Source organism: Lindgomyces ingoldianus, assembly GCF_010093535.1.
Source record: "Lindgomyces ingoldianus strain ATCC 200398 unplaced genomic scaffold BDR25scaffold_28, whole genome shotgun sequence".
In the NCBI taxonomy this organism is placed as follows: Eukaryota; Fungi; Ascomycota; class Dothideomycetes; order Pleosporales; family Lindgomycetaceae; genus Lindgomyces; species Lindgomyces ingoldianus.
This window is the reverse complement of record NW_022985189.1, coordinates 120,765-134,243: the sequence shown is the minus strand read 5'-3', so window position 1 is coordinate 134,243 and position 13,479 is coordinate 120,765. Positions and strand designations below refer to the sequence as shown.

The 13,479-nt window shown below is 51.7% G+C and overlaps 5 protein-coding genes across 5 annotated transcripts; 3 read left to right on the top strand and 2 right to left on the bottom strand.

The window, feature by feature from the left end:
- Positions 1-347: 347 nt before the first annotated feature.
- BDR25DRAFT_266536 (uncharacterized protein) lies at positions 348-4,018 on the top strand. Its single transcript, XM_033686997.1, has 4 exons — positions 348-557; positions 605-2,386; positions 2,438-3,300; positions 3,350-4,018. The coding sequence occupies exons 1-4, from the start codon at positions 362-364 to the stop codon at positions 4,007-4,009; spliced, it is 3,501 nt and encodes a 1,166-aa protein (XP_033544453.1). The 5' UTR covers positions 348-361; the 3' UTR covers positions 4,010-4,018.
- An 818-nt stretch (positions 4,019-4,836) lies between these two features.
- On the top strand, positions 4,837-7,685 carry BDR25DRAFT_61256 (uncharacterized protein). The gene is made up of 2 exons (XM_033698821.1): positions 4,837-5,183; positions 5,235-7,685. The coding sequence occupies exons 1-2, from the start codon at positions 4,925-4,927 to the stop codon at positions 7,592-7,594; spliced, it is 2,619 nt and encodes an 872-aa protein (XP_033544452.1). The 5' UTR covers positions 4,837-4,924; the 3' UTR covers positions 7,595-7,685.
- A 1,310-nt stretch (positions 7,686-8,995) lies between these two features.
- Positions 8,996-10,189, bottom strand: BDR25DRAFT_344724 (uncharacterized protein; the record flags this gene model as incomplete). The annotated part of the gene is made up of 1 exon (XM_033693971.1): positions 8,996-10,189. The coding sequence occupies exon 1, from the start codon at positions 10,160-10,162 to the stop codon at positions 8,996-8,998; it is 1,167 nt and encodes a 388-aa protein (XP_033544451.1). The 5' UTR covers positions 10,163-10,189.
- Positions 10,190-10,333: 144 nt separating this feature from the next.
- Positions 10,334-12,488, top strand: BDR25DRAFT_266529 (NMD3 family protein). The gene is made up of 2 exons (XM_033686996.1): positions 10,334-11,218; positions 11,270-12,488. The coding sequence occupies exons 1-2, from the start codon at positions 10,460-10,462 to the stop codon at positions 12,041-12,043; spliced, it is 1,533 nt and encodes a 510-aa protein (XP_033544450.1). The 5' UTR covers positions 10,334-10,459; the 3' UTR covers positions 12,044-12,488.
- On the bottom strand, positions 12,158-13,132 carry BDR25DRAFT_61243 (uncharacterized protein). Its single transcript, XM_033698820.1, has 3 exons — positions 13,034-13,132; positions 12,788-12,916; positions 12,158-12,671 (listed from the first exon to the last, which is right to left on the bottom strand). Exons 1-3 carry the CDS (start codon positions 13,078-13,080, stop codon positions 12,272-12,274), a joined length of 576 nt encoding a protein of 191 aa, XP_033544449.1. The 5' UTR covers positions 13,081-13,132; the 3' UTR covers positions 12,158-12,271.
- Positions 13,133-13,479: the final 347 nt, after the last annotated feature.

Here is a 13,479-nt window from a genome sequence, read left to right as displayed (position 1 = left end):
ACTCCGAAAGACTAGCTGTTACTTGTTGCAAGAGAACTTGCAAGGATGCTATGCGCAAAGTTAAGGGCCGAGAAGGGGCACAGGTAGGGTGCTAGTAATCCCCGCACACGGTCACTTAGCGATGCAAATGGCTACACTTCAAAGTGAGAGAGGATGGCAGAACTCGAAGAACACAATTCTTGGCGGCGAATGGGTGCTAGTGTGAGAACAAGGTCGGCCTAGACAGCATTTACGCCGGCCTGACTATTCCCACAATGGTTAGCGCAAAGCAGGGTTCCCCAAAATTTCAGCAGATTCAAAGGCCGCGATAGTTGCAAGCTCACATGATTGCTAGACTGACAGCTATGCCTTGACTGCAGTCATGGGTAAACGTACGGCCTTTGAGACCGACCTGCAAAACACCCATGACGGCCGAAGCCTCAAGCGACAGCGCGTCGCGGGCTTCACAGAGTGCAATCCCGCTGCACCTTCCGTCCTGGCAGAGGATGTGACGTCTGCACACCAATTGCAGAAATGCCTTGTGTTTGAGCAAGGCACGGCTTCTGGTCTTCGCTCTGGTATGTCTGACCTCTCAAGCATGAGCTCCCGCAGCTGACTTGTCTAGGGTTGAACCTGTTCAAGTCGTTCCTGGATTCCATCCTCTATCCAGCTGACGAAGAGGACCTTCCCCGCAGACATGCCATCCTCCGAGACTATCTCGACTCTCAGAAGGGCAAGGGACGAGACGGCAAGGACACAATGTTCCTTCCGAACTTCATCCAAGCATGGGACTTTTCGGTCGAGACCAATTTCGAGGCTCTGCTTTTCCAGGTCACGGCCACCCTCGCTCTCTTGTTCAAGGCCTTCTCCAGCGATGCGGCCTTGCACCAGTATGCGACGCTTCTTTGCAAAACAATCTTACAACCATCTGTTGCCCGACGCCTGAATCGCAGCCTGTCTGCCGCTCCTTCCAAGGAGAATATCATTTCGCCGGTTTTGCGACTTTTGACTGAAATCACAAAGTTTAACGAGGGCGCTCATGCAAAGGCTGTCTATGCGAAGAGGGACTTCACGCTTGATCCAAAAGTGCTTAGCAGGAACCTTGGGTTGTGGAGAGAGGGCCAAGATCAGCGCAAACCAAGCATCCGAATCAATGCAGTTCGATATCTTCTAGCGCACCTGAGATACCAGGATGAATTCGCTAAAGCCGACATCCTTTCAAATTCCATCGTTGTGCGAGCTGTCTTTGACCACCTGCACTCTGACCCACCTTTCCTGGTGCTGGAGATCTTGGATGTCATGAGTAACCATGTCTTTCAGGATAAGGCCATTCCAAGGCGGGTCAAAAGTCGCATCCTGACAGGGAAGACGCTTTCCCATATCGCTAGCCTCTACAAATATCAAAGCTCGGAAGAATCCCTCTCGAACGATAGGAAAGGTCCTGATGTAGCAGCCCATGAGTTCCTATGCATGGTATGCACTTCTCCAACATGTGGCGTCATGTTGTCATCGACTGGATTTTATCCTCCGATAAGTGATAGAGACGACGGGGACGTAAAAATAGATGATGCAGCAGACTTGTCAATCGATTTCGGATTCGATCTAGCAGATGGCCCCGAGAGCGAAACTCGCATTCGGAATGTGATATTGGGAGAATTCATCCAGTCTCTAAGACCGTACGCAAACACTTTGCAACAAGAATTATTGATTGCCATCTTCAAGGCTAGCCCGGAGCTTGTCGCCAATTATTTCCTCCACAAGGAATCCTTCCATTACGACCCGAAACTCACGTCCACGTGGGTCGGGTATTCAGCGTTCCTGTACCAGACGATAGAGCTCCCCGTTCCGGCCTATTTGGGTGGTAGGTGGGGCTATCGCGAGTACCCACCTCCGGTTCCAGTCTTGCTCCAGAGCATTTTACCACAGCCCTTGACTCAACAAGTCCTGACGAGATGTCTGAACCACAGCTCGGACTTGGTAAATTTCTTCGCGATTCGCATCCTCGTTGCCGCATTCCACAAGCTTCGCGCAGTTTTACTGTCATTGCAAACCGCGTCATTGGCAAAGCCCTCCAGTTTATGGGAGCAAACTTCCCCTCGCCTTATTAGGGAGTTCTGCCAGCGCTGCCCTCAGGTGAAGGCTGTCATCCTCGCATTCAGGCGCCCAGCTTTTCAGAAGGACTTGATGCGAGAAGCCATCACAAGATTGCTGAGACTATACTATGAAGTTACACCTCAGGTTGCGCTTCAAGAGAAATTCGACGTCTCTGTACCGTTGTGCAGCGCATTAGTGCAAGCAGAGAAGTCTATAGGAGCACCAGAGGACAAGGCGTTCCGTATCATGGAAGTTGAGCATTGGATACAGATTGCACGGCGTTCTAACACTATGCGCTGGTGGCAAAAGCCTAGTATGTACCTCACTGTTGGATGGGTAGTCTCAGCAGCTAATATTTCTACAGAGTCTCTCCAACACTCGCCTTTCATGACGCTACTTAAGATGCTCGCAACATCCCCAGGCCTGGAAATGTATGCTAGGATCAAAGCGATTTTAGTTTCCATAATACAAGACCACGATATGCTACAGCTCACCACGAACCCAGACGCTCTAGATGTTCTTATCGCAAGTCTCGGAGCTTCATGTGGGTGCTCGGTACCCAGCTTCGAGGTGCTAGATTTCCTTGACGACTGCTGCGCGCGCTTCATCAAAGGACCCATCAAGTATTTCGATGATCTAGACGCCTTATATGAAGGCCTATCACATGGCTACTTACGCGCTCGTGTGAGTCCACTACTAATGACCCTCGTCGAACAATGGCCATATAAAGGTGGCACAGCTGAAAAAGGTCATCCCGCAGAACCTATTGCGCACTGGCTGTCAAAGCTGCTCTATTTACTGAAACTTGTTGGGGAAGATGAAGTGGCTCTCGCCCTTGTTCGGGATTCCTTCGTTACATTCGCGGATACAGCCTATAAAGATATCCTGAAGGACTGTTTCCTTTGGAAGATGAGTAAAGAGAAGGCGAAAGAGGCACTCAAGATGGCCACTGGTGCAGACTTTAGTGGCTCTGAAAGGTCTAGCACTTCTCCAAACCCACCAGATCGCCCAATAGAGCCGAGCAAGTGTGTGAATATGGTTGACGTTGAACTTCCGCCGGAAGAGGATGAAAAACACGCTGGTTTGAATCGCTGGAGGAAGAAGGATATTGAGGAGAGTATTGATGATGGAGACATTGGGGACTTGCTCTTGTGCCTTTGCTCAAAACACATCGAAATTCGTATGCAAGCTGCCGTGAACATCCGCCAGCTCGTTGCGAAACTCGAGGTATGTTTCCCTTCTAGTCATTCATGTGCGTACTGCTAACGAATCCTAGGCGAATAAAGGGTTCGACTTAGCACAAGTGACGTTACTCCTAAACGAGACTCTGGAAACAGTACGACGAAGTGGAGATGAAACACCCCTGCCATATGTGGGTGGTGTCTTCGCTGCTCGAGTCGTGAAAGTCCTGGCCGACCCAACCCATGTTCTGTTCGGAAAGGTCAACATGTTTCTTTTGAAACGACCACAGTGGGTCGTTGAAAACATTCCACGGTACTTTGGGAGGAGCATCATCCGGAATGAGCCAGAGCAAGACGATTCATATCACAAGGAAGTAGCCTGGTTCCTTGACTACCTTTTCGACTCACTACGAACTCCGCAGGATATGGAAATCTTCAGGATTAAGAACATTTTCGAGACTCTTCTTTCCTATTACGAATCCCCTTCATGCGCGATCACGGCGAAGGAGAAGATTCTTAAAATTCTATTCCGCGGGGCAGGTGTTGGGGGAAGCACAACTCTAATCACTCGATGTGGAATTTTGAGCTGGATACAAATGAGACTGTCCAGCGCGGACCATCGACACCAGACCTTGAAGGCATTGGCTCTACGAATTTACAACACATGCGACAAAGAGAAGGTGGAGCAGTGGAGTGGCGGGGCAATTGGAGATAGCATTTCTCTGTTGGCCAAGGTTGGCACGGGATACGCATAGGGGATCTTTCTTAACATTCTCAGAGGAAAAGTTCGGATCGATAAGCAACGTGGCTGACTTACGGGCAATGATGGTTGAATCTGCCATTATGTCTGGGGATCTCATGTGTCTGTGCGGGAAAAGTGAATGCAGACTTCATGCACTGGGCTTTACCAGTGTTAGGAGATATTGAATTTTGGCAATATAGAGAAAGCGAAAGAAGGTTCTGCCTAGCCATGTGTGACTTGTCGGAAGATAGTAACGAGCCGAGCAGGCGCAAGCCACCACTATTTATGCCTAGGAGTGGAGCCGGGTATACTTTTCTCCAGCTTTCCTGGCACGTGCGCCCTGCGTTGCTGCATGTCTCGACCCGACGGTGAGGGAGAGACAAAACACACGACAACCACAAACAAGGCTCTTATTCCATCAATCACAGTTCTACTCAAATACCCGACTCATAATCTCCTAAATCTGCCACCATCGCAATCGCACGCCCGACGTCGCACGAGCTTCACCTCCGTACCCCCTCCCACCTCACTATCACTGCCCGCAGGGGTGCTCAAGGTACGTCGCCCACTCACTGATCCGTCTCCTACCTCGAGGCTACTACGGACTGTACCTATGGCGGCTTGACGAACGCTGACCATCTATCAATTTTTAGACTGCTCTCTCGACACCACATTTTCCCCTTGTCTGCGCACACCGCGCTCAGCTGTCTGGCTACAATCGCTGTACGAGTCGTAGGAAGGATAGTGTTTAATTACCACCATATTAGAAGCTTGCCCGCAACCTGCTGCTGAGGCAGCCACCTGGTAAGGTCTTTTGTGACCATCAACTTTTCACACCACTTTCACCACAATACAAACCCGCACGATCTCGGACTTCCAACCCTTCCCACGCCTCACCCTGTCAGGTTGCGGCCTCATATTCTCAAGAATGGGAGGTCCATCATACACTGTAGAGCAACTACAGCACCTACGGAGCTCTCCACTCGTCCAAAAACCCGATGGACTCCCCTCTATTGAACAGTGGATGGAGCCACCGGCCGATCAAAACAATAATACAACCACCAATCGCCGGCCGCGATCAGGTGTGTTGCGAGAAGGGGATGCACCTTTGAGCAGCGAGAATCGCTCCGATCGACCCCTTTTTACCAATGCTGGAATGGGCAATTTTGGTAGACGGGCGAGCACCCGTAAGTCGCCCTGCATAAATGCCGTGATGGTGTCTCTAATGTCCATTGCAGAACCTGAAGACACCGTTCTTGGTCCACCCAAGCTTTCGTTCACTTCTGCATCTCGCAACGCAAAGGCTTCCGAAAACACGGAGAAGCGCGCAGCCACCGCGCTAGACGGGGACCAGCTTGGAGATCGCTTCTCCGCTCGCGAGCGGTGGACCCGAGGAGAACGCGACGGTGAGCGCACACGCGACAAGGCTGGCTTCACAAATGGACGGCGCAATGCGCGCGAAGACGGCGAAGGCTGGACAAATGTGAAGTCTCGTAAGAGCTTGGGCCAGGACGACTTTGATCGAGGCTTTGGTCGAAATGGAGATCGAGACCGGGAGAAGGGCCAGAAGGAGGGCGACACGGACAACAATGATTCTACAGTGCGACGCCCAGGGGCAGGCCGCGAGAAGCTCGAGTCTCGTTGGGGCCGTCGTGAGGACTCTGGCGCGAAAGAAGGAGACGGCAATAGGTTTGGAACATCAGGCCAGGGCGGCTGGCGGGACCGGGAGCGCGATAGAGACCGTGATAGAGATCGCGACTGGAATAGAGGAGGGTCCAAGTTGGAAGAAGATCCGGAATGGATGGACACAAAAGTGGGCTCCGAGAAGAAGCAGGCCAAGACCCAAGAGGACTTTCAGCGCTGGAAAGAACAGATGAGAGCGAAGGATGCACCAGCAGAGGAGAAGGAGGAGATCAAGGACCCATTGCCTCCAAATTTCGAACAGTCATCCTTTGAACCTTCAATTCGGACAACTTTCGCGGCGGCGCCACCCAAGCAGGTTACGCCGTTAGGCTTGGATCCAAGCCAAGACAGGTTCTTTGGTAATTGGGGCAAAGAGAAGACGCCAGAAGCGAGTGTGCCTGAGCCTGCCGCGACAATTAAAAAATCAAAGGCGAAATCCAGATTCACCGACATGTTTACGAAGCCGGAGGAGTCAGCGAAACCTCCGCCGCTACCAACACCAGCTTCTCCCACACAAGGCGGCGCCAACGGCAACAATGAGGAAGACAAGGAAGGATTCCAACGTATTCTCCAAATGCTCGGTGGGGCTAGCATTGGTGTGCCGCAGAGTTCGCAACCACCCACCACTGCGCCTCTTAATGGTGCGCGGCAGGGTGGTATCTCAATTGATCTCCCCTACCAGTCTCAGACAGAGGAACCACCGGAAATGAGACATCCACCCCGCCAACAGGTTCCGCGGACGGTCGAACAACAGGCTATGTTAGAGAACATCCTAGCCCCAAGGCCATCTGCTCCCGAGACCAGGTTATCCCAAGGAAGGTTTAATGCTATGTCACCTGAGAGTGCACTCATCGAGCAATTTGGACTTCCCCGGCCTGAGTCGAATCACCCCGCTGACGAATTCCCCATGCAACAACCCCCCCCAAGGAACAGTAGCGCCCAAGATGCTCATCTGCATGCTCTGCTAAACAGTCGCGCACGAGAGGAGACAAGCCGTGATCAGGCCAAACAACAATTCCTTCTCAATCTCATGCATTCCCGTACGCCGCCGCAACTAATGAACCAGAACCTTCCTCGACCCACCCCAGAGAACCAGAACTTACCATCATTCTTTGATCAACCTACACAGCGACCTCAAGGCCAGCCAAAGGGACGTGGTGCCCCTCCAGGATTCATGGACGACCCTCGCCTCTTCGCAGATAATGAGATGTTGATGAGGCGTGAAGTTGAGAGGCGTGAGGCTGAGCGCCGTGAAGCGGCAAACTTCCGCGAGATTCAAGAGGCTCGGAATCGTGAGCAGATCATGCGAGAAGCAGGTCTGCAGCAGCAACAAGAAGCCATGCGCAAGAATAACCCTCGGCTTCCCAGCATGCCTTATGATGATCCATCATTAGCAGGTCTTCAGCGCCGCAACACCGCGGGAGAAATTCCACGTCAGATGACAAACATGGGCATCCCATCTCAACCCATCCCCGACATGCCATACATGCGAGGAAACCCGGGAATGGCACCGACTCCCCAAGACCGCAATATCGCCCCTCCACCCGGCTTTGGCGCTCCAGTAGGCATGCGCCAACCGCCTGGTTTTGTTGGTCCCCAGGGTGGTCCACCACCGCAAATGGGTCCATCATTCTCAGCTGGAAACACACCGCTTGGGCATCCGCCCGGTATTCCCCCACCTCGCGGCATGGGCGGGATGTTTCCGGGCCAGCCACAGAATCAGATGCCACCACCACAGAGCTACTTTCCGCCGCTGCCAGGATATGGACCGCCGATGGGAATGAGGGGGGCTGAGGATCCGAGGATGATGATGGGTGGACGGCCTGAGTTTGAGGGCTTTGGTGCTGCGGGTCCTGGACCGGGACAGCAGGGTGGTCCGAGGCAGGCTGGGAGACCTCCACCCGGGATGTATTGACACCCCTTGAGCAGTAGAGAGCGTGGAAGGGTTAGTCAATGGACGGCTACTACGGTTGCGTTGCTGTCTTCTGGGTGCCATACTTTCATAACTGGGATTCCGTCTCTCTGTCTGTATCCAGCATGGTACGGTGCGAGCACAGAGTCTACGTCTGGTCTGTATAGTCCGGGAAACATGTGTGGATGATCAAGATCAAGTGTCTCTGGCTTTCTTTCATTCATGGGCATGCATTCATTTCGGGTTATTCATCCTGCACATTTTTTTTCCCGCTTCTGAATGGGTGGTTATGGCTATGGCTTAGGCTGTCCGGAGATACCTTATCATCTTTCTGTCTTCTCCGTCTCTCCGTCTCTCCGTCTGGTCCTGTGCAGACATTAAATACGTTTGGCATCGTCTGGGATGGGATGGGTCGGGTCTTAGGTGGGACGGCTTTCTCTTTCTTTTCCTGAAATACGAAGATGACATGGCATGGAGTGAGTTTCCTCACTCATATGCTCATATGCGCTAGGGCGATGGTGATGGGGAGGAGTTAGAGAGCCAGTCTGATAAATAGATACAATACTTCTTCCCAGGCCATCCATCCTTGCATGGATGGACGTGGACTTAGGAATCGAGAATGGAAATGGAAATGGAGATGTTGGAGTAGATACTCTATCTTACTTGCCTGCACGCGTGCGTACGTGTGTTTATAGTCGGTTATGGTGAGTGAGATCCATATATATCTAACTTGATAGTATATATGCGCGCCTAGCATCTTAGCTCTACTAGCTCTATCCGTTCTTGCATGTACTGTACATTGCATAATTTACATTGGGATGGAATCTTCCTCACCCTTGGAGGACTTCAAATCCGCCCCGGTTTTGTTTGCCTTCCACCAAAGGCCCCTCCTTCTCTAGACCCTCATAAGAATACATCCACCAGCTCCGACAACACTCCAGCTAACATCTAAACCCTATGGACCTAAAACCCCTTCTCCGACAAACTAAGCACGTCGGCATCCGCGTTCTCTAGGTTAGAACTATGGATATGGGTTTGTCGTTCCACCTTGGCGTTGAACGCGATTTTGCGAGTAGTGTTTTTGGGCACGTGAAGAGACGATTAGGGAGATGATAGGTAGAGGTGTAGCGCATTATGTTGAGGTATATGAGTCGGGCGATCTGGGATGTCAGGAGCGCAATAAGGGGAGGTCTAAGAGGGCTGAGATGTGGAGAGGACTTGATTTATGGTGGAGGCAGGCAAGGGCCATGAGGTGGCTGGTGGGGGTAAGGATGGGGAGTTTGAGGGTGTGCGACATGTGTTTAAGTTCAGAGGGGCTTGTGATCGGCGGGGGGAGGGTCTAGGGTCGGGATGTGGAGGGCCTGGAGACTGGACGTATTGATAGAAGAGGAAGAGGGGTGAGGCTTATGCCGGTGATGAATTTGAGGTGTGCATGCGTCGCGCTTGCCGTGCAGGTCTTTTGCTAGAGGCAGGTGGGAAGATGTCGCTTGTCGATGGCATTGGTTTGTTCCATGTCTGCCTGGGTTGAGCTGGGGCAGCAGATGAATCGCCTGGAAACGGGTCACTAGGTCGTCGATACAAGGCCGGGGTAGGTGCTTGTGGTGGTGTTTTGATAGGCTCCCGGGACTCTTCTGACGTCTCGGTGGATTCTTTTTCTAATATCTCCAGCTTCTCATCCATCCTCTGATTCTCTCGGCCGTGGGTCTTCACCACGCCTCCCCAGAGCGTTTCCAGGTCTATCTCGGCTCGCTTCTCCTCGGTAAACATCTGCACCACGACATTCACACCCGTACTGGCTTCCCTGAAGCCCACGAAATTCTCAATGTTGCCGCCAGGAATGTGGGTGTCGTCTGGATGGGCCTGAATTCTACCCACTGTGCAGCAGATCCAATTCGTTCGTATCCCATCATCAATGTCTCCCACAGGCTCCTGCCCTCCGACATTGGCAAGCAGCCTCATACGCTTAGCCTTCCGCCTTTGCTTGATCTTCAGTTCGTTCCGGCCCAGCAGGCCAGCGGCATTGGCTTTTAGGTTGTGTGTCCTCCGTAAATATCTACACATTCGATCTGCAGATACGTGGAGATGTTTCTCACTTCTTGCAGTGCCGATAATCATAATAAGTTTAGAACCCAGCGCTGGTGGTGGATCGAGATGGCGTAGATCGAGTACTAGGAGGTCATCGAGACCAGCAGACATGGAAATATAGTGCAGAAGTACAGGGAGAAGAGGGGGAGGATTGGGGGGGAGGTCGGGGATGAGTTCGCGTCTAGGACCGAGAGATGCTTGGGGATCTCTTTTGCGAGCGGCTTGGAGGTACCAGGGTACAGGAATGCATTTGTCGGCTTCGGGGAAGCTTGGTTTCAGTTCTTGCTTGAGTGCATCCGCGGCTTGTGACCCATTGCTTTCTTCGAGTCGTAGCCATGTCAACGTGTAGGGTCGGGCAAAGGGTGGGCAGGATATGCGCCATGGTGATATGGAGCTGCGAGTTGGACTTGGTATGAATGATGACACAATTGCATTCCTGCAGCTACGGCATCCTAATCTCGAAGAAACGGCCCGCGATAAAGCCATTGTGCGCGCTGCAGATGCATACGAAACATCCAACGGCGACGAAGAGCTCCTCAAGAAATTCACATCGGAGCTTACATTCACCGGCAGCGCAAAGTCACGTGGCGATAAGATAACCCCCCCAGTTTCAACTCACGAAATTTTGGCGGGGCGAATTTCAAAGCATTTGCCGCCGTCACATAGTTACGAAGCTTCCACAACACTCTCCTCTCTCTTTTTATATTGCCTGTCGCCCTTTTGTTTCCCTTCAAACACAATTCTATTTTGTTTGTCGCTGAGATACCCGTCGACAGCCTCACCATGGAGGTCGACACTCCCGTCCACTTCAACCCCGGAACGAAGAGCGCTGCCACTATTTTGTGTGCAGACTGCGGAGCCCCCGTAGATGGAACAATTTCAGGGGCTTTCTGCTACGACTGCATCAAACTAAAGACCGATGTCACCCAAGGCATCCAGCGAGAAGCAACCCTCCACATGTGCCGGGATTGTGACCGATGGCTATCACCACCAACTTCCTGGGTCGTTGCGGCTCCAGAAAGTAGAGAGCTATTGGCTCTATGTCTGAAGAAACTCCGAGGATTGAACAAGCTTAGGATCATCGATGCGAGCTTCATCTGGACCGAACCTCACTCTCGGAGGATAAAAGTCAAGATCACCGTCCAGTCGGAGATATCTGAGGGTGCTATTATGCAGCAATCCTTCGAAGTCGAATATGTGCAGAATTACCACCAGTGCCCAGATTGTGCAAAGAGCTATACACATAACACCTGGAGGGCTGTGGTCCAGGTTCGGCAAAAAGTGCCACATAAGAGGACGTTTTTGTTCCTCGAGCAGCTTATTCTAAAGCATGGAGCGCACAAGGATACCATCAACATCAAGGAAGTCCACGACGGGATTGACTTCTACTTTGCGCAGAGGAACCATGCTGAGGGCTTTGTGGACTTCTTAAAGGCTGTTGTGCCCGTGAATGTTAATAAGAGTCAGGAGTTGATAAGTATGGATATCCACACAAGCACCAGGTCCTACAAGTTCTCGTACAGTGCAGAGCTTGTGCCTATCGTACGTCCATTAGAAAGCTGCCTGTGAGATCTCGGCTGACATTAGGTTTAGTGCAAAGATGATCTCGTAGTCCTTCCCGTCCCCATGGCCAAAAAGATCGGCAACATCGCTCCGATGACCCTCTGCCACCGCGTCGGTACCTCCATCAATCTCATCGACCCGACCACCCTCCAAACCGCAGACGTATCAACAAACATCTATTGGCGTGCGCCTTTCCGCCCTCTTGCAGATATGCAAGACCTCGTCGAATTCATAATCCTGGACATCGAACCCCTCGGCACTTCAAAAGGCCGGTTTTTCCTCGCCGAAGCAACGGTAGCCCGGGCATCCGATATGGGTACGAACGACCAGACATACTACACACGGACGCATTTAGGAGGAATTCTCCATGTGGGTGATTCGGTCATGGGCTATCATCTCACGGGAACGAATTTCAACAATCCCCTGTTCGATGCTTTAGAAGACTCTAAATACGCGTCCACGATCCCTGACGTTGTGCTCGTTAAGAAACACTACGCCCGTAAGAAGAAAGGTAAGAGCAGGAACTGGCGTCTCAAGCGCCTGGCAAAGGAGGAAAACGAGATGCTGCCCCGGAAACAAGATCAAGAGCGCATGGATCGCGACTTTGAAATGTTTCTGCGTGATGTGGAAGAGGATGCGGATTTGAGAGCTGGGTTGGCGCTGTATAAGGCGCAGAAAGAGCAACAACAGATCGATGTGATGGACATTGAGGAGAGTGAGATTGGGGATGATGAGGGGCTGGCAGTGCCGATGGAGCAGCTGTTGGATGATTTGGAAGATATGACTATGGAAGATGAAGAATGAACACAGGTGGCAAAGGAGGAGCAGATTCATTTCATCCATGCATGCACAGTGGCGTATATCAAAATTTGGTCCGAGCTGTGATGACAGCGGACTTATTGTCATGATAATTTCTCTTCCTCCATCCTACTCGTGTCATTTTTCAGCAAACACACTTTTCCATCCCACCAAGACTTTTTACAAGACCCTCTCAACACACCAACCCCTCCCCCTCTTTCCCCTTCCTCATCCTCACGCCTCCCAAGGTGTAGCCGTGGCAGTAACCCACTGCGTTGCACACCCGCCCTCACAACTACTCTTACATGTCCTCGTCACCGTCACAGTCGGTGTCGCTGTACACTCCTTAGCCGGCCCCGGAACCGTTGTTGTCAACAACATAATGCAATCTGGAACAATACAATTCAACGCATCCTCAGCCGGGCACTTTTTCGAGGCTGTAACGGTCTTGGTGTAGCAGGATTTGAGAGAGGAGGGTGGGGGAGGGGTGGTGAGGGCGAGGCAGGAGGTTGATGCCGTTTCGGTGGTTGTGTGGGTTGCACAACCTTTTTGGCAGGCGGTTTGGCAGGGAAGGTAGGATGTTACTGTCGGGGTTTTTTTGCACGCTGTGTTGGGGCCGGGGATGGTTGATGTGCTGGATTTGCTGTTAGCATCGTAGTAGCGTACTTTGACAGCACAAGAGAAGTAGATGATGGATCTTTGAATAGAAGAGGAAGGGGAAAGAGTGAGAAGGAAATTGCTCTAGCGCACCTGAGCAGCATACACATGGGAACAATACATGGCTTCGAGAACGCAGGACATCCATTGTTAGTCTCGTACGCCGTTGCTGTGTAGCAGGGACATTCTTTCGGGGGATTGAAGTCTGTGGCGGAGGATTTGCTGTTGACAAGAAACTGTTAGGTTCGGTTTTGCTTGAGTGGATAGGCTTGACTGGGCAGAGCTCTGGAGATGAGGAGCTTGGAATCTCATGGAGGGAGGGAGAGTTTAGCTTCATACGCAAGTACTGCTGCGAAGATGGCAGCGAGGATAGTGAACTTCGTCATCTTGTTCTAGAAATGTCTGATATGACAAAGTGCAGCCAGATTTTCCTCTAAAATAGGTAGACAGAAGAGGTTGAAGAGTATAGCAGCATAGAACCCATATATCTACCTACCCACCCATCCATCTACCTAACTATCCGTCAATATGTAAGAAGCCCTTCGTATAACCCCACTTCCTCTAATTTCCACACCGTTGTAATTAAATATCCAAGGATGTTTCTCGAACCACGCGTATCAGCATATTTACCTGTTGCTAAAGTCCCTTGCACGCTTACCAGCCACCGAAATTTCATCCCCGGATTCCAGCCCCGGCTGCCGGCGGAGGAATCGCTTACGTGCTGTCGACGGCGGGCCGCGAACGCGTGTTCGTATGTCGAGCTGGAAAGTAAAGTCCGCAGATGC